The 20,237-nt window shown below is 38.1% G+C and overlaps 1 protein-coding gene across 4 annotated transcripts in view; it reads right to left on the bottom strand.

Annotated features, from left to right (window-relative positions):
- The window catches only part of ADGRG6 (adhesion G protein-coupled receptor G6), a 143,947-nt gene extending 138,466 nt beyond the window's left edge, over positions 1-5,481 (bottom strand). For all 4 annotated transcript variants that reach the window (XM_070733639.1, XM_070733637.1, XM_070733640.1 and 1 more), the window contains exon 1: positions 5,406-5,481. In XM_070733639.1, the coding sequence (XP_070589740.1) occupies positions 5,406-5,407 (2 nt within the window). In that variant the 5' untranslated portion in view covers positions 5,408-5,481. The remainder of the gene's footprint in view (positions 1-5,405) is intronic.
- Between the last annotated feature and the right edge of the window lie 14,756 nt (positions 5,482-20,237).

Below are 20,237 nucleotides of genomic sequence, written 5' to 3'. Positions count from 1 at the left end.
AGCCTGTGGGGCCTACCAGAAGTTGGGAAACAGGCTGTTTCTGGCCTCCAGAGGGTCTCCGGGGTGTGTGCGCAAGAAGCTGTTTCACCCTCCCCAGACACTGAATTATAGGTGTGGGCACTCGCACATGCACGATAGCACGCCCGCCTGGTCTTTCGGCACCCGAGGAAAAAAAGGTTCGCCATCACTGGTCTATATTAATATTAACCCCATATTTGTAGCCATCAACCTTAAAATATTTATTTTCACCAGATTCATGACAATTGTGCCTACGTGAGAAAGGGAATATGAATCAAATCAAAGCCAGCGCTTAGGTCTTCTGAGAACATATGGGTTTCCTCACAGGCGGCCTAATATCCTCCAGATGCCTCACCTCCAGTTCCATATGTCCTTCCAGAATTATGAAAGATCTAATCTAAAACATCAGTAAAACAAGAAGTCATTTTGAGTTTAATCTCTGTGTATGGAAAGTATCTCCTTTTGGTTTTTCTTTTGAGACAAAAACAGCCATTTTAACAGGGAGTTTATATATCTAATACAACTTGTTTTCCCCTTGATAATGGCATGGAGATTTCTTACACAGATCATCAATTCCTTAGAAAGGAAATAAAAATGTCTATGTCTATTAAAGGTAAATGTACAAACAAGATCAATTTCATTCTAGTTAAAAATTAAATTACACATGATATTGATTTTTTATAAGTAGCTGATTAATCAACCATATTTTTCTTTATTGAAGGGTGTTTTAAATTATCAAATCAAAAAGTGATTCAGATTTCTGATGAACAGTAACTTTAAACTTAATGGTGATCCTACACTACGTTTTGCTCTCTGAAAAATAAAAAGCTCTTTGATGAAGCCAGACATGCTAAAATAACCGGATTAGCACACAACACAATGATTGTCCTAGATGTCAATGCAATTGAAAATAAATCCTTGCTAAAATTTCTGAAAATGAGATACCAGAGATACATAATGAATGGTTAGTAAATGAACACACATATTCTGAATTCTTCACTAGATGAGAAGTTTGCCTATATGTTTCTTAGCATAGTTTTTTCTATATCTGTATAATACTGAAATAGCCTACGGAGAGGCTAAGAATTTTAACTAAGAATAAATGGCTGAAGAAATTTTTATATTTTAAGGATAGGCTGGTACTATGACCCTGATTCTGTAAATGAAAATATCTTATGTATCCAGACAAAAAAATCCCAAATGATCAATGTACTATATTATTCCACAGCTATAATATTCAGCTAATCTAAACAGTGCAAATATAGACTCAATTTTGAATCTCAGAGGGCTATCTCTTTCAATCAATCCTACTTAAAGAGATCTTTTTCACCTTGAAAGAGAAATTATGCCTATTGAAATTGCTCCAAGTTCCTGGAAATCTTATGCATCTGTAAGGTAGCCCTTAATAAATATGTCAGCTTTATTATTACTCTCTCTCTCCACACACACACACACACACACTTTTCTGGATTGGAACTTTTTTAATACCAAGTCTACCATAGGCTGTAACTTAAAAGTTTTCATTATACAATAATTTTAAATACAATACTCCCATTTTGTCTTTTTCCACATTCCTCTCCACAATTCCTTCTCTTACAAGCTGTTGCAATATCTCTGGGATTTGTATTCTAATGTCCATCGATTGATATTACTACTACCACTAATATCTGTCAGAGGTGTTTTTTTTCTCTCATTTGCTACCACTGCAGCCACCAACTGTGGTTCTTAGACTGCAAAACCGTGTGAGGTATGTACAAGATATAATAAATTCAGTAATCAGACAGAACACAATTCATGTTATTCTCAGCCAAAAAATGAATTTCACTTAGATGCTTTTATTAAGGCAAGGTACATTTGGCTTAATAACTTAAAAGAAGTTTGGGAGGGAGGGACGGAGGGAGGAAGGAAGGAAAGAAGGAAGGAAGGAAGGAAATTTTCATTAATACTTTTAACAGCTAGAGTACTCTGAGAATTATGAATGTGTTTTGACATATCGTCCATTAAACTAAAAAAAATTATGTTCTAAAACCAATGCATATGTAAAATTTCTATCTATAGACTTAGTAGATTTCTCATCTTTTATTTATACCAATCAACAGTTGTGATCAAAATAATGATAGGAAATGGTTTTGATAAGCATAATATATTTAAGGATGCCCATTATTATTTACTAGCATGCAGAATTTCTTGGAGGTATAATCTTTTATATAAAGTTTGGTGATCAATTTTAAACGCTGTCCAATAAAAAAGGAAAAGTATATAGGAAAATGGATAATAAACATCTTGGTTTAAGATGAAGATAGATCGATAGATCTATAGATAGACAGACAGACAGACAGACATATTCTAGCAGGGCACTATTTAGGCTTACCAGTACTTTTAGGAAAGTGCCATAATTTGCCTTAAAGCCTTTTTATTATAAATGGTAGTAAAAATGCACCCTTGAAGATTAAGGCAGCTGAAATGAATCATTAATATTAAATCCCTTTATTTTAATACATATATATTGCTGATTAAGTAATTTACCAGACAGTCATATTACAAAAATCAAAAGGAATTAGAGAGATGTTTAGCACTACTGTGCTATCAACATGACGTACTGTTATAGAGAGCTCTATACAACTTTCTAAAATGGCATGCAACAAAGCTTGACTTTGGAAAGATTAATGAATAGAATGAGTTATAAGTTTCCATGGTTTCATTCATATAATTATGACCCTGCATGGCTACCCATCAGAACTACTAGAATTCATGCAGCTGCTAACTAAAAATGAAGTTTCAACTGCAAATAGGGTTTTCTCCTTGAATAGCATTTTTGCTGATATCATACAAAGTAGATATATATATATACTGTTTCCTTTTTTAAAAAGGATGGAGTTTGCAACTTCCAAAATACGTTGGAAAAAATGAACCACAAATAAAATCAGACTTAATAGAAGGATATTACCATGCGATATTAACCATTACTAGTAATAATGTATAATGATCAACTGAATTCACTTCAACCTTTTCACTTCAATTTTTGTAACTAATAATCAGGAACTGAACCAAATTAATTATATTACTTAATGACTACGATGTATTGGTTGCACAGATTTTTTTTTCTATTTTAGCCTAAGGGTTCAACAGTTATTATAATGCAATCTTATCTAATTTCACTATCACAACAATCTTGATTAAAGTACTGTGTCCCAAGTTCAAAGACAACCAAGCATTCATTTAATATACCATCAATCAATAAGCTGATGAGATTTTATGTACAAATTTCATCTATCCTATGCATATTTATTCAGAAACATACATACTTTTCAATTTAGTTTGTTTCCCACCAAGTGTAATAAGGTATCAAGTTTAGACTATTTCCTTAATCTATTCTAGTATTTGTAATTATCCCTCCCCACATCATAGTAGTAAAACACAAAGACAAAAACAGCATACAATATGAGTCCTCCTAACCTTAACCTTTTCTTACACTGGTAAGTAAACATTATCTATGCTATTTTATATCTGCCCATATTCTTATAACATTCTCTTTAGATTATCACATTCATGTTCACAGGTGTCATTCTAGTTACTTATAATTTGTAGTACAGTTTTAAAAATACTATGTCTCCATTTATACCTTTCCTTGCAAATTATTCAGAATAGTTTCATTGTTTTACAATTGTTTTATACTTATTGGTTTTATTATTGTTGTGAACTCCCCAATGCTTCTTAAAATGGGCAGCCATATAAATATTTTAAACAAACAAACAAAACAAACAAACAAACAAACAAACAAACAAACGGGATTAGTATGAGGGACATAGTATAAAAATACTACTTTTTAAGATTAATTTCAATAACTAAAGATTTCTAATCCCAAGCAAGCAGATTTTGGGATAAATTTCTTACAGGAAGATTTATGAAGATGATTCTCGGTAATTTGCTTTATTAAAAGTTCCTAGGCATTATAGATAAAGTGGGATAATTTATTTTCAAAATGATTTCCATTATTCCTTTCTGACTCACAACTATATATTTTCATATGATACGTAGCAAGTATGAATCCAAAGCAAAAGTAATCTTTTGGTCACTATAGAATATTGTAATGCAGCACATTTGGTCTAATAAATCAGTTCAGCAAATAGGAAAGTTACATGCATAGTCATGCAAATCTAAATACCATATTTTCTCACCAAGATAGAAAAGAAGATCTCTCACTGACAACCCAGTAACCAAAGAACCATGAAAGTTAAAGGTGGTGAATATCTTTTTTTCATGAGTTTCTTGTTCTTCTTTTTGACAGAATATCTTTTTTTGGCTGCAAGTATTTCTTTGTAAAACAGTTTATTCATATCTTCCCTCAGATAAAGCTGGGGTTTTAAATTATGCCACCACCAAATAATATTTAGTGATCTCAATACTGAGATGTGAAACTAGATATCAAAGTTCTAAGTAAAAACCTAAGGCTAACTCTTCTATGAACTACTCATCCAGCTGCAGTGCAAAGGTGCAAGAAAAAGGAAACGGGTGATTTTAACTATTACTTTAAATCCAGCAGGTGAACTCATGTGGTTGTTTTTTTGAAAAAGAAACCCACAAAAGAAACTTTTCCAGCTGTCAACAATTGGGCTAAATCTGTTCCATCGGAACTGGGCTTTTGTTCTTTTTAACCTTTCCCCCCTAAAGTTAGCTTTTGGGGCCCTACTTTTTACTCTGCACAGGCAAGTTACACGGTTCTGTCCTAACACACACTAAAACCACAAACGACCGAGCTGCATTCGGCCAAAAGAAAGCCAAATCCCTAAGAAGGAAAAAAGAAAGAAAAGAAAAGAAAAAAAGATTGTCAGCCTCGGGAGAAGCGAAAGCCTTTGGGATTGTCCTACGCTTCTTTTGCACGGTATATTAGGGCATCAAATCCTTTGGCTGGGATATACCGTGCAAAAGAAGGCAAAACCCAAAGGCGTTCACTTCTCCCCAGGCTGACAAGGGAACTGAGATCGATTCGCAAGGCTTGAAGGAAAAAAAGAGGGAATGGAAGAGAAGGAAAAGAAGAAGGAAAAGGAGCAGGAGCAGGAGCAGGAAGAGGAAGAAGAAGAAGAAGAGGAAGAAGAAGAAGAAGAAGAAGAGAGGAAACGGAGGAAGAGGAAGAGGAAAAGGAGGAAGAGGAAGAAGAGGAGGAAGAGGAGGAGGAAAAGGAAGAGGAGACGGAGGAAGAAGAGGAAAAGGAGGAAGAGGAAGAGAAGGAGAAGAGGGGGAAGAAGAGGAGACAGAAGAAGAAGAAGAAGAAGAAGAAGAAGAAGAAGAAGAAGAAGAAGAAGAAGAAGAAGAAGAAGAAGAAGAAGAAGAAGAAGAGCAAAGCGTGATTCCTTTCAGTAAGGACAAGTGCCGAGTCTGAAACGTACATGTTGGCATTACTTGGTTTCAGTCAGCATCCTCCGGGCCGGGATTCTTCTTTCTTCCTCCCTTCTTGTGGTCCTCCTCTGGCCTCGTTCACGAGGGAAGCCCCATCGCCCTCGTCCCACCACCTTCGTTTCGGCGGGCAAATAAAATAAAATAAAAAATCTGGGACCCGACAAAAGCGGGGGGAAAAGGGTGGGGGAAAACCAGGCGCTGGGTCTCTTTGCTCCTCCCTCTCCGAAACCTCTTCAAAACTTTTCGAGATCAAAACACTCGAGTTAGGTGGTTAAACGGGGGGCCACCCGGAGCTGTTTCTCCCGCCGCTGCGCCTGTCTGGCAGAGGAGAAGCCACGCAACCTCGAAAGGGGTTTTGCGCGGCTGAGGCAGCTCCTCGTTCCCGCCCACTCGGGCGCTTCCCGCGAAAGTTGGGGAAACCTGGCAAAGGAAAACAAAACGAAGCGCCAAAGCCTGCGCCGTTCGGGGCTTCCACGTGGCCCCGTGCCCGAGAGAGTCTCCCGCGGGGCTCCGAGCTGGTTTCTGAGGGCGGACGCCTCTCACCTTCTAGGGGCCGGATTCCAACTCTGGGCCCCACCCCGGAGTGACGGCGGGGACGGGAAAGCCTCCAAAAGTTTAAGAGAGGCGAGTGATTCACATCGCCCGTGCCCGAAAGCAAGTCACTCATTCCAATGAAATTTCTGGTCCCTCATAACTCTGCGAACACACCAATGACTAAATGAAGAAAACGGTTGAAGAATAGAACAAAATAGAACAGAATAGATTTATGGTCACTGTGAACCAGTAATGGGCTGCCAATTTTTTTACTACCACACTATGGGCGTGGCTTATGCATTTTGTTTCAACATCGTTCAGTGCAAATTGGGTGCTCTGGGGTAGAGCTCCATTTTCGCTACCCCACTGTGTTCCTCCCCCTGTCTGGGCCCACCCCTGAGTATCTACTATATAAAGTGTATGTACACACACGTATACACAGCTCTTCTAAAATTATACACATTCAACCGCATTTACTGCTATAGGAAAAACCCAGAGCCCAGAAGGGGGGGGAAAGGGGGGGGGGTCAAAATTTTGCTACCGGTACTGTGTACCTGACCAAAATTTTGCTACCAGTACTGCGTACCTGACCGTACCCATAGGAGCCTACCACTGCTGTGAACATACACTAATTGGCATACATTTAAATGAAATTTCATGGCATACAGCTGTCTCCACTTCACAATATACACTACACGAACATGGGGGGGGGGGGAGAAAAGAAAATTATGTATATACCTACTGTATATATATTATACCACACAGAAACAAATAATTAACACTGTCAAACTATTTACTAAGCTTGCACTACTAATTACTAGGTTTTTTCATCATTCCTATCACCCATTTGCTCCCATTTTTGATTGCATGACTGTAACTTGTTGCTTGTATCCTTAAGATTTTTATTAATATTGATTGTTCCCTCATTGCTTATTTGACCCCATGGCAATCATTAAGTGTTGTACCTCATGATTCTTGACAAATGTATCTTTTCCCTTATGTACACTGAGAGCATATGCACCAATGACAAATTCCTTATGTGTCCAATCACACTTGGCCAATAAAAAATTCTATACATGTACACGGTGAGAGAAATGAGCCTTGCAGGTTTATCAGAAGGATAGCATAGGGAACAATTACAGAATCAGAAAGTCCTACTAGTAATACTTTGAAACCTCCTCCCAGAGGGGAACAACAGAAACAGACCTAAAAGTATGTGTGTATGTGGTGAGTGTGTGTGTGTCTAGAATTTGGTGGACCCTCTTTGTTCTCCTCCAATTACAGTAGAGAGTGAGTTGCAGTTAACAGTTGTGTCAGCTAGCCTCACATTTAAGTTGAAGAATTCTTTGAAGAGATCTGGAGGGCGTCAGGTTGGGTAAAGTAATCATAAGGCCTCATTCTCCCTTTCCACCCCACCACCACCCCTAGACCTTGTACTTGTAAACCTACAATAAAGACATAAAGCGAGGGAGTTGTTCTCACTCCTGTTACGCTGTGCAAAGGCAGACAGAATCAAAACATTCCTCATGGAATCTTTTTGCACCTAAACTATGATACAAACATGCCCTGGCAATGTCTTTTTTTTTTTTCCTTTTCATGCTGTGCCCAATTATACTCATCCACCTATGAATAAGACGGGATGACATCATCCTTAGCTGCACTTGTGTTAAAGTGGCATTTCCCTTTCATTCCGTCCTTATCCCAGGGCAGCCTCGGTGTTTTAAAAAATTTCTCTAGGCTTTATTAATCATTACCTGGGTCAGAAATAAGATTGCAGCAATTTGAAGGAGTGGGAAAGCAATAGAAGGATCAGGAGTTGCATTAACAGGGATGCAATCAAGATCATGTGAGGTTGGGGGAAAGATCAAAAGCACCATGGGAAAATATTATTTTACTGAAAGAGTAGTAGATGCTTGGAACAAACTTCCAGCAGACGTGGTTGATAAATCCACAGTAACTGAATTTAAACATGCCTGGGATAAACATATATCCATCCTAAGATAAAATACAGAAAATAGTATAAAGGCAGACTAGATGGATCATGAGGTCTTTTTCTGCCATCAGTCTTCTATGTTTCTATGTACTAATATCACTCTTATTATACTGCTTTAGTAAGTTGTAGTAAGCTTTAGTGAGACACACTTAGAATACTGCATCCAGTTTTGGCCACCACACTATAAAAAAGATTTTGAGACTCTAGAAAGAGTGCAGAGAAGAGAACCGAGATGATTAGGGCAGCGTTTCCCAACCGGTGTGCCGCGGCACACCGGTGTGCCGCGAGACATGGCCAGGTGTGCCGCTAAGCTCCAGCTGGGCGGGGCGCTGCCGGTACTTCCGTCCTGGGGCTCCCGCTCGCAGCTGTCCCCCGCCTCCTGCTCGATGCCGCGGTTTTCGGCGCTCTCCTGCTGGGCGCCAAAGAAGGAAGGCAGGAAGAAGGAGAGCTTTATTCTTCGCGCCTTTTCCCCCGCCTTCCTTCTTTGGGACCCAGCAGGAGAGCGCCGAAAACCGCGGCATCGAGCAGGAGCCGGTTGACAGCTGCGAGCGGGAGCCCCAAGAGGAAGTACCGGCAGCGCCCCGCCCAGCTGGAGCTTCTCCTGCGTCGACGGCAAGTTTCCTTTGTGGCCCGGCGGGAGGGCACTGGCGATGGGAGCGGGGGGCGGGGGGCGGCCGCAGTGGCCGCAGGCAGTCGTGGGGAGATGGCGGTGGCGAGAGGGAGCGCTCTCTCTCTCTCAGCTGACTGCAAGCGGTAGCCCTGATGGTGGCGGTTGGACGTGCTGCTAGACGTCGTACATGCTGGCGCTGCGGGCCTGGCATATACAGTGTCCAGCAGCACGTCCAGCTGCCGCCGTCAGGGCTCCCGCTTGCAGTCAGCTGAGAGAGAGAGAGAAAGAAAGAGAGACATATAAGAGAGGCAGAGAGAGAGAGAAAGAGAGACATAGCAAGAGAGGCAGAGAAAGAGACAGAGCAAGAAAGAGAGGCAGAGAAAGAGAGAGAGAGAAAGAGAGACATAGCAAGAGAAGCAGAGAGAGAGAGACAGAGCAAGAAAGAGAGGCAGAGAAAGAGACATAGCAAGAGAGGCAGAGAGAGAGAAAAAGAAAGAGAGACATAGCAAGAGAAAAAGAGAGACTTAGCAAGAGAGGCACAGAGAGAGAGAGAAAGAGAAAGAAAGAGAGACAGAGAGAGAGAAAGAGAGAAAGAGAAAGAAAGAGAGATAGCAAGAGAGGCAAAGAGAAAGAGACATATAGCAAGACAGTGAAAGAGAGAGAGAGAGCAAGAGAGAGAGAAAAGCAAGAAAGAGATAGCAAGAGAGACAGAGAGAGAGAGAGCAAAGGAGAGAGAAAGACATAGAGGAAGGGAAGGAGGGAGAGAGAAAGAGCAAAAAAGAGAAAGAAAGAAAGAGGGATGGAGAGAGAGAAAGAAGGGAAGGAAGGAAAAGAGAAAGAGGGAGAAATAGAGCGAAAGGGAGGAAGAGAGAGGGTTTTTTTGTCCAAACTTTTCTTTAGCCCTCCCCCCCCGCCCCGCCCCCCCCCCCCTTTCAGTGTTCCCCGGATTTTGAAAATATGAATAATGTGCCGCGGCTCAAAAAAGGTTGGGAAACACTGGATTAGGGGACTGGAGGCTAAAACATACAGTGAGCAATTGAAGAAACTGGCTGGTCTAGTGAAGAGAAGGACCAGACATGATAGCAGTCTTCCAATATTTGAGGGGCTGCCACAGAGAGAAAGGGGTCAAGCTATTTTCCCAAACACAGATAGACAAGGAATAATGGATCTCTCTCCTGCTCAAGGAGAGATTCGACCTAGAAATGAGAAATTTTCTGACAGTGAGAACACTCAACCAATGTTACAGCTTGCCTTCGGACATTGTGGGAGCGTCATCACTGAAAGCTTTCAAGAAGAACCTGGACTGCCATTTGTCAGAAATGATGCAGGGTTTCCTGCTTGGGTGGGGGTTCGACTAGATGACCTACATGGTCCTCCCGACTCTGTAAATTTGTTATTAATCTGTTTATTTAAGTGCAGACAATAAATATTTTGGTATACAGTACATATATTTTTGAAGGGTGGATAGGGTGCATTTCAACTCATATAATAAATCTGAAGAGATTCCATAAAAGGGATTAAAAATAACAAGACTTTGCCCCCAATGTGTGACTGAAGAACCGGCCCTTTTGTGTGCATGCCATCTGTGCATGCTGACTTTTTTGACCCCTAGGAAACCACTGATATCCACTGAATGTTACAGAACAACAGATTTGCCTCATTTGATATGAAAATGAGGCAAACCTGTTGGTCTGTGATATCATACTATCCAGATATGTGGAAAGGTAAAGCACACCCCCATCTAAAAGTTTTTTTCTTTTTTTAACTTGTGGACATACAAATATTTTATCTTCATTCAAACAGTACAATAAGTGTAAAATATAATAAATATAAAGTATAATAAATATATTTTATAAAATATAAAATAACTGAACCCCAAAATAACCAATGGAAATTGACTCTGCAATCATTTATTCAACAAAAAAAATAACATATGTGCCATTTTATTCTATGGAAAAAGTAAGAACAACCTTGATTATCTGATTTTTGGTCCCCTTTGGGGGGCGTTTCTTATTAACTGTAAACCAGTCTGTGACATTAACTGGAAGGATTTTTTAAAAACTAGGCAGTGTTTGAGAGGCTTCTTGCATGCACAGCCTGTTTCAAATTAACCCACAACATCTTGATGGGATTTAGTTTTAGGCTTTGACTTGGCCAGTCCGGAACCCCTCTTTCTTCTTTTTCCAGCCATTACTTGGTGGATTCGCTGGAATGTTTAGGGTCATTGTCATGTTGCAAGGTCCACTTTTGGTTGAACTTCAATCTTCTGACAGATGGTCTTACTTTATCCTCAAGCACCCTTTGGTACTATGAAAAAATTCATAGTGGATTCTTTCCCAAACCATAACATTTCCGCCACAGTTGGCATCAGGCTCTTTTGGTAAAATGTTCTTTTTGGTTTTTGCCAAACATAATTCCTGGTATACACTAGCCAAGTAACCCAGTTTTTGCTTTACCTATCCAGAAGTCTTAGTCTTCGCCTAGGTGGTCACGAGCAAATTTTATTCTTGCCCTGATATCCTTTCTCTATCACAAAGGTTTCCTACTGGCACATGGCGATCTAATTAAGTGGCTTCTTTCTAATAGTAGACTTGTGTACTTTGATATCAGTAGTGGTATAAGCTATGTGTAGGTTGGGTAAAACTTTTCTGGGGTTCTTAGAGACTTTTTTCTCCATATTGAGCTGAGCCCATTGTCCTTAACCTGGACAAGTTAGCAGTAGTTTGAAATCTTCTCCACTTGTAGATGATCTTCTAGGTTATTTCAGTGAAATGATTGATGTTCAATGATTGGTAATTTTTTAAAAAAAATCACTTCCCAGTATGATTGGCATCTACTGTACTGTATATCCTAATTTCTGAGAGCCTCAGATTCGCCCCCCCCCCCCCCATCTAGCATGGTATTCTGCACATGTAACAACAAAGAGCAAATTTTATCTCAACATCTGAGATTTATATAAGACAGGCATCTTCTAGACTTTATCTAACAATATTCTAATCATTTGCACCTAGTCTACTGTATCTGATTTTAAGTTTAGGTATTTTAGGTAGTATTGCTTTATTGTACATTTAAAACTTCCATTTATGTTTATTTAAATCACACAATGTACTAAAAAGTGTAAATGATGCATAATAATTCTTATACTACATCCTTTTATCAATATTGTTGAGATGAACAAATATACTCAAATATGCTGAAAAAGGCAAAACATTCACATGACTATAGTGACATGATAAAATCTTAACACCATGATTTTTTACCACTGGGACTCTTGGCGTGGTTATGATCTTTTCCTTACTGGCAACCTGGTCAGAAGAGGATGTTCTGAATTTGTTGCTGGCAACAGTTGTCTTTCCTCCTGCTGCCTCATTATGTTTTATAGAAAAGGCAGGATTTATGTTACAAAAACAAATGATGGCAATTCCATTCATGCATGGCAAGCATGTACAGGTGAAACTAAAAAAAAAATAGAATATCGTGCAAACGTTCTTTTATTTCAGTAATGAAAGTTAAAAGGTGAAACTTAATATGTGAGAGATACATATAACATGCAAAGCGAGATAGTTCAAGCTATGATTTGTCATAATTGTGATGATTATGGGATACAGCTCATGAAAACCCCATGTCTCTCATCTTTCTTTTGGCAATGCCCCATAGATTCTTTGGGTTTTAAGTCAGGCGAGTTTGCTGGGCTAATCAAGCACAGTAATCTCATGGTCATTGAACCATGTTTTGGTGCTTTTGGCAGTATGGGCAGGTGCCAAGTCCTGCTGGAAAATTGAAATCACTGTTATGTTTGCAAGTTGTTAGAATAAAGGTGATCGCTGATTGGAGCAGGCGCGACCAATGAGAAGCCCGCTAGCGCAACCAATGGGAAGCCAAGGCACAACCAATAAGGAATTTCCGGGCGCAACCAATAGGAAGCCCCGGCGCGAAGTCTTGAAACATTGTCACCAATCCCAGCGCTGGTAATAAAGTATATAAGGTGCGGTTTTGGCCACTTGTTTTAAGTCACTACCTGCCTGCGAGCTGGTCACTTTAAATGTTCCTGATTATTAAATAAAAGAGCTGTTACCCTCTTCATTGGCCTCCAGCCTCTGATTTAAACAATCACTATCTCCATAAAGCTTGTATGCAGCTGGAAGCATAGAGTACTCCAAAATCTCCTGGTAGATGAATGCGTTGATCCTGGACTTAATGAAGCACAGTGGACCAACACCCAGCAGATGACATGGCTCCCAAATCAACATAGACTGTAGAAACGTTTGCATCTCATTTGGAAACCAAGGACCCAGAATATGGAAGAAGAATGGAGAGGCACACACTGCAAGATGTTTGAAGTCCATTGTAAATGAGAGACATGAGACTGAATAATGCAGAAGAGCTGAAGGCTGCTATTAAAGCATCCTGGTCTGCCATAACACTTCAGCAGTGACACAGGCTGATAGCATCCATATTATACCATATTGAGGTAGTAATTGCTGGAAAAAAGGCCCAGATAAAGTACTGAGTACATATGCATGCTTATACTTTTCAGAGGCCCGATATTGTTCTATGTACAACCCTTGTTTTTTTGATCGCATGTAATGTTCTAATTTTCTGAGATGGTGGATTAGGGGTTTTCATGACAATCATCACAATTATGACAAATCACTACTTGAACTATCTTGCCTTACATATTATGAGTATCTCTCATATATTAAGTTTCACCTTTTAAAGTTTCATTACTGAAATAAATGAACGTTTGCATGATATTCTAATTTTTCGAGTTTCACCTGTACATTTGTTTAATTCTTATAATAGTTAATTAAAATATTTGCAGGCATAACTGTAGAATGGCTACATTACATGATGACTCAGCCTGTCAATGTGTGATATATCAAATGTGATGAGTTTTCATATCATTTTTGACACAATGCTTTACACATAAAGAATCTTCAATGGGAGAATTTTAGAGGGAGTTATCAAACAATGAGAATGAATCTGATTATTCAGTTCCATATTTATAGTTACACAATTATATGTATAAGTGTGCACTGCATGTATTCTGATACTGAATTCCAAAAAAAGCCAAGAAAAAAAATTGATTAAAACTATTTGCCTCTAAAATAAGTCATTGCATTTAGAAATAACAAAAATAGAATTGAGATAAGAAAATATATATATACTGGATCCAATCTGGGTCAATCACTGGGACCCAGAGGTTTAGTCTTCTGAGCTTTTGGACTCATGTTGGAGCCCATCTTCAGGGAACGTCTCTCCAGCAGAAGGGGAATAAAATAAATTTACTTCCAACTCTTGATGGCCAACTCTACGAATGGTGTGCATTCATACAATGGTGATTGTTACTGACTTTTTAAATAACTTTTTAATGGGGTTTTAGTTTTAGATAATGTTTTAGTTTGAGATAATGTTCGACTTCTTTTTTATTGCGTCGTATCTATTTATACTGTATTTTTTATTGTTGTTGTAAGTCGCCATGAGTCCTTTGGGATTGGGCGGCATAGAAGTCAAACAAACAAAAAACAAAAAACAACCCCCCCCCCAAAAAAACAAAAAACAAAAAAACAAAAAACAAACACTTGGGCAGACTGAATAATAATAATAATAATAATAATAATAATAATAATAATAATAATAATAATAATAAGTTATTATTGTTGTTGTTGTTATTATTATTATTATTATTATTATTACTACCAGACTACTGTATTACTATTCTAATTTTATTGATGATTAAGATTATATCTTCTGATTTTTCCAGAATAGCTTCAGCTAGAGGATATTTCATCCTCTACCAATCATGAATGCCAGTAGAAGGGGAAAAAGAGTTGCAACCAACATTTCATTAAAATGTTTTTCTTAACATTTGGTCTTCCAGTACAGTACTGCATAATCACCCCTCTCCAGTTCTACATGCATGAATCTATTCTTTATGATTATGTCTGTGTATGATTATGTCCAGGGGTGGATTCCCAATTCTGCTGCTACTGGTGCACTGCGTGTGCAGCTTTACTACTGCTGCATGCGCAGGAAGCAAAATCTAATGAGGGTACGCACCTGTGCATGAGATTTCAGTGGGTTTTTTTTGCTTCCGCGCATGTGCAGAAGCAAAAAAATCACAAAAATCTTGCATGCTTGTTCCCTTGCAAGATTTTGCTTTCTGGCCATGCGCAGAAGCAAAATCTCATTGGAATGCATGCATGCACCCTCAGTGGAAGCGAAGTTGTGCACACAGCTCAATTTTTGCTACCCGTGTGTTATTTTTATCTGTACCGGTAGCAACCGGATACTGATTATGTCCTATTTTCTGTAAATCAATGTCTGTGAGCCTTAGCAATTTTAAGATGTATGGCTTTCTGTGGAATTTTGGGAGTTAAAGTCCACACATTTTAAAAGTTGCTATGGCTGAGAAACATGATTGATTGATTGATTGATTGATTGATTGATTGATTGAGAAACACTGAACTAGATCTTCTTAAGTAACATCTCAGAAATAGTTTTCAAACTATAATTTAAACATTCATCAAACAAAGGTAGTTTGAAAACCTGGTGTTAAGACATTGAGACTAAGAATACTCAGTATCTTTGTATGGGGCAAAAATTATAGTGCAGCATTTGCATTTTAGGAGTGTGAGAAAATTGCTGAATTTTTTTAAACTTTTATTTGTTTGGCTAAAATAGGTTTAACAAAGGGCATATGTCGTGTTGTGGCAATTCTGTAAAATTGAAACTACAGAAATCTTCCAGCTCCTTCCTCATACAAAGGACTTGCACAGCATAAGCTTAATGTACAATATGATTCATCAGTTCAAATGACTCTTTTAAACTTGTTTTCTATGTTAGTGCTCACTGTATATTTTACAAGGAACAATATGTTTTCTACTCTTTTTCTTGTAATTTATCAAAACAAATCAGGTAATCAACCCTATTGAAAAGTTACTTTAACTTTTTTAAATTAAAGTTGATTAAAAATGATCACACAATTGAATGTATAGACAAAGGTTAATAGAGTCCAGTTTTTTTGTATTGACTTTTATATTTTCCATTTTCTGAACAGATGTGGAAGTTTAGAAATATGCAAGGAAGGCTAACCTCAAGCTATTTCCATCAGGGGTATATTAGCTGGAAACTTCATGAGGAAAAGTTTTCTCAGTTCTCTGTTTGCAGCCCAATTTAGCAGGCTTGAAAAGTTTGGAAAATCTGGAAAAGTTTTAAATAAACATCTTCAAATTTGGATGAAACCAAATCTAAACTCTAAAATCTTTGAAGTGATTGTTAGATTTTCATTGTATTATATTAAAATGTTAAAAGCTTACAAGTGGTACATAAGAGAATTTAAATTACAGCCAGATTTGAAGACATGGCATAAGATAGCTAATAGTTCAGTAAAAAAAAAACGATGGAAATAAAATGCCATATGATAACAAAAAAAAAGGAAGTAATGAAATTATCTGACTCATTTTGTCCTGAACAATAAAGAAGTGGATAGTTGGTTCCTATTCAGTAAATTTATACTGCCAATTTAACATATTGTTAGAAATTATTTTTTTATGAAGCAATGATAACTCATTAAAAGTAATAGTTTTTACTTCCCATTGGTATCAGGAAATAATACTTTGCAATCTTCGGTTATTTTATTACTATGCATCTTAATTAGGTAGATTTTACGTCTGTGAATCGTTATAATAATTTTAATTGGTGCAGTCTTGCCTAATAAACTAGGCAGATGATCAATTCAAGCCCCTCCATACCTTAATTCCAAGCTGTATGAATTCAATAACTGCTCATGTGACTATCAGCATGTAGCTATATTTTGTACATTTTACATTGTGTAGTGATTAGATGTATGGAAACAAAACTCAGCACGGCAAAGAAAATATTTGCCAGCATACTCAAGAAGTGAATCCTGTGAATAATAATATTTGCATTGGCTGAAAAGCAGTTGAATGTGGTGACTGGATAGGAGCCATTTTCCCCTTTAGCAACATAAATATGTTCTGTATTTCCACAGAGAGGCCACAAAATAATAAAATAATAGTAGGAAACTAACAAAGCTGATCTTATCTCAATGTATAAAACTTTTGCTTATTAGGGGGTTGCTAACTGAGTTGGCCACCCATGCAAAAACCCAAGAAAGTAGGAAATTGTGGTATAACAGTTTGATTGCCACATAAAAATCATGCTATAATGTAACATGAAATCAAGGTTCTGAGGGAGGATAAGCTCACATATGGAGTTGTTTCTTTGCAATGTTTAATACATCTCGTTTTGGACCGTGTACTTTCTCATCTCCGGTTCACATTGCTGGCATTACTGAATAATAAAATGGAAACCTAAAAAAACAACTAATAAGAAGCATACATTATAATGACATTGAAGATGCATAATAAATTGTAAAACACCATTCAGAAATGATAATTTAATGCAAAAGTTCTATTTTTAATATAGCTTCATCTTTTTCTCTTGAAATATGTATTCTGTTAGCAGAATATATTTATCTGAGATCAAAGGACAATTACATAAGGTAGATTAAGTTATAAAGAATAATTTACAAAGACAAAAGTAAACATAAGATAATAATGTTACTTATTAATTTGGGTCGGTTCCAGCTATAGCTTTATAGATATTTGGTTGGTTCAAACAACATGATACCTTGAAACTCACCTTCACAAAAGATAACTACTATATTTATATAGCATGCAGTGCCCAAATAAACATATTACAGATTAATGTGTAGTCTTACTTTAGACAACAAAAATGGCTGGATTCCCACAATATGCTGCCATTTATATTTGTTTTGAATATTAAGAGAACCTAACATAGGTTAGGTTAGATTTCTAACAGTGTGGAATTTTTACTGTTTTTATATTCATGTTTTTATCATGTTATGAGTTTCCCAGAGTCACTTGATAATGGAACGAACTTCATATAAATTTAATAGATAAATAAAATGGTAAAATCTTAGCATTAAAATGATTAAAAAGTAATTATTTCCTCCTGCAGCTCTTTCATATCCCCCAAATTCTTTTAATCCAACTGAAGATGTGCAAAGAAGTTGAAAGAAAGATGAAAAAGATGAAAAAGAATCCGTCCATATGGATGGATGCATTTCTTCATGCTTTGAAAATAATAAAACTCAATTAAAACACTGCCCCTAGAAAACAATTATGCTCCCTGAAGCCCAGATGATGTAAATAGAAAAGAATATTTGTAGGACTGAACTGTGGGATCCTTATTGTTTCCGAACCGGGTGATTTTCTTGTAAATGTTTCATTAGCAAACTGGGTAACATCATCAACACTGATGTTTCATTACTTAGTTTGGTAATGAAACATCTTCAAGTTGAGACGAAATATCTTCAAACTTGGAAACAACCACCAAGCTCAGAAAGCATTAACGATCCTGCTATCCATAATGTCTGTTAAAACACAGATAGAATATATAGGGTAAACAGCCTTCTTATTTATCTCATACAAATTCATTTGACATCACTCCTAAAACCATGTGAATAGCAAACCAAATGTTCTCTCCTATTTCATTCTCAATTAAAATAATTTTAGCCTACTCCCAAGCAGCAAAAATCCTAATTCTATAAACATGTATTCATTTGCATTTGGTGACATTTATTTGTGAATTAATTTTTTTACGATAATACAAATTATTGAGTTATAGATTAAGTGGAAGCAGTACATAGAGCCATTCTTCTACCCAAAGTATTAAAACATATATAAACAATATAAACAATTTAGAAGGCCTGGCTGCTTTTTAGAAGGCCAGATCCTGAAGATGAAACTCAAATACTTTGACCACCTAATGAGAAGGAAAGACCTAATGTAGAAGAGCGTAATGCTGGGCAAAAGAAGAAGAGGACAACAGAGATTGAGGTGGCTGGATGGAGTCACTGAAGCAGTCAGTGTGAACTTAAATGGACTTGGGGGATGGTAGAGGACAGGAAGGCCTGGAGGTACATTGTCCATGGGTCATGATGGGTCAGACGTACTGTGACCAGATGTCCCACTTTCCGTGGGACAGACATGCTTTTTAGCAATTTGTCCCACGTCCCTGGGCATTTTTAAAAAGTCCCAATTTTTTGAAACAAGCCACCAGCTGGAGATTGCTGGACCTCCACATCAGCCGATGCAGGGCAGCGTGGAAGCTGAGCTTCTTTCTTCATGGCTTCTAAGTTTTTTCCTGGCAGATTCTATTGCCGTTGCCTGGAAAAAAACTTGGAAGCTGCGAAGAAGGAAGCTCAGCATCCGGTCTCACAAGTTTTTGCTCTTTGCCCTCTCAGCCTCCTGCAGCCGTTGATTAACACATCCGCCGCCCCTTCTCCCCTTTTATTTTTCTTTCTTTTTTATTTGCTCACTTCTCCCCTCTTTCTCTTCTACTCTTGCTTGCTTCTCACCCCTGGCCCGACACCTTCCTGTGGCCACCACCATGGGGCTGAGCCACCCAGATAGGAGGGCTTGCTGGAAGGAAGCACGGCTGAGGCGTTCGCCCCCTTCCTCCTCTGACAGCCCGTCCACTGTGCTTGGAGGCAGGTGGGCAGAGCAGCTTTTGCGACTGGTGGAAAAACCTATCTGCTCATTTCGAGAAGCAGCTGGCCAGGTGAAGAGAGATGGCTCTGCCCTGCCCGGCATTTGCCCCACCACCGCCAATGGAGTGACTGAGAGCGCTCTGCCTATGCCTCTGGGCTGGCATCGCCTCAGAAGCAGGTGAGACAGCGCAGGTGCCCATCACTGATGGAGAGAGAGATAGAGAGTGAGAAGAAAGGAAGATAGAGAAAGAGAGCAAGAGACTGAGAGAATGAGACAGAGAGAGGGGGGGGAGAAAGAGTGAGAAAAAGTGAGAGAGAGAAAGAGAGCAAGAGAGAGAGAGAGAGAGAGAGAAAGAAAGCAAGAGAGAGAGAGAGAGGGTGAGAGAAAGAAAGAGAAAGGGAGGAAGGAAGAGAGAGAGAAAAAATGAGAGGAAGGAAGAAAGAGAGAGAGAGAAAGAAAATTCATTTTGCTAAAAAAAAATTGGCTAAACTTTTTTAGACCCCCCCCTGCTCAATGTTATCCCTCTTTCCCAATCTTAAAATCTGGTCACTTTAGTCAGACACAACTTTGTGACTAACAACAACAACAAAAACCTCAGTATAGATTAACGAGAAATATATAAAAGTGTTCTATATTGCGTCTTTGGCTTGTTTTCACAATATGTGCAGACTAGAGGTCAGGCAACTGTAGAGCAAGTTTTCAATAAAATTAAGCAACTTGGGTAACTTGACAGGAAGTCATAAGGATGCAATATTAACTGAGGAGAAAATGTCACAATGTTGTAAGTGATGATGCAGAACTTCATACTGTATGTTGCATGCTGTTATTTCTTTTTCTTTCTTTTTTTCTTCCTTTTTTCCTGGATTCTTTTTTCAGTGGAAACATGTTTGCCTTTATTCTTGTGAAAGGAAAAAAAAAAGGATTTTGAACAATACACACATGAAAAAAAACATATGTATGACACCTAGAATGTCAACAATTAAGGCTCTTTTTATTGGAAGAATTTATTATCCTATCTAGTTTTTCTTCAGAGCTAACTCCATTATATCCCTGTTGGTTGTTTACACTTATTAATGAAGGCTGAAATTGAAGCTTTTATGTTCACTGAGAAGGCACACTTAAAAAACTTAAGAATTGCATCCTG

Source organism: Erythrolamprus reginae, chromosome 1, assembly GCF_031021105.1.
Source record: "Erythrolamprus reginae isolate rEryReg1 chromosome 1, rEryReg1.hap1, whole genome shotgun sequence".
In the NCBI taxonomy this organism is placed as follows: Eukaryota; Metazoa; Chordata; class Lepidosauria; order Squamata; family Dipsadidae; genus Erythrolamprus; species Erythrolamprus reginae.
The sequence above is the reverse complement of the archived record's forward strand: the minus strand, read 5'-3'. Positions and strand labels throughout refer to the sequence as shown.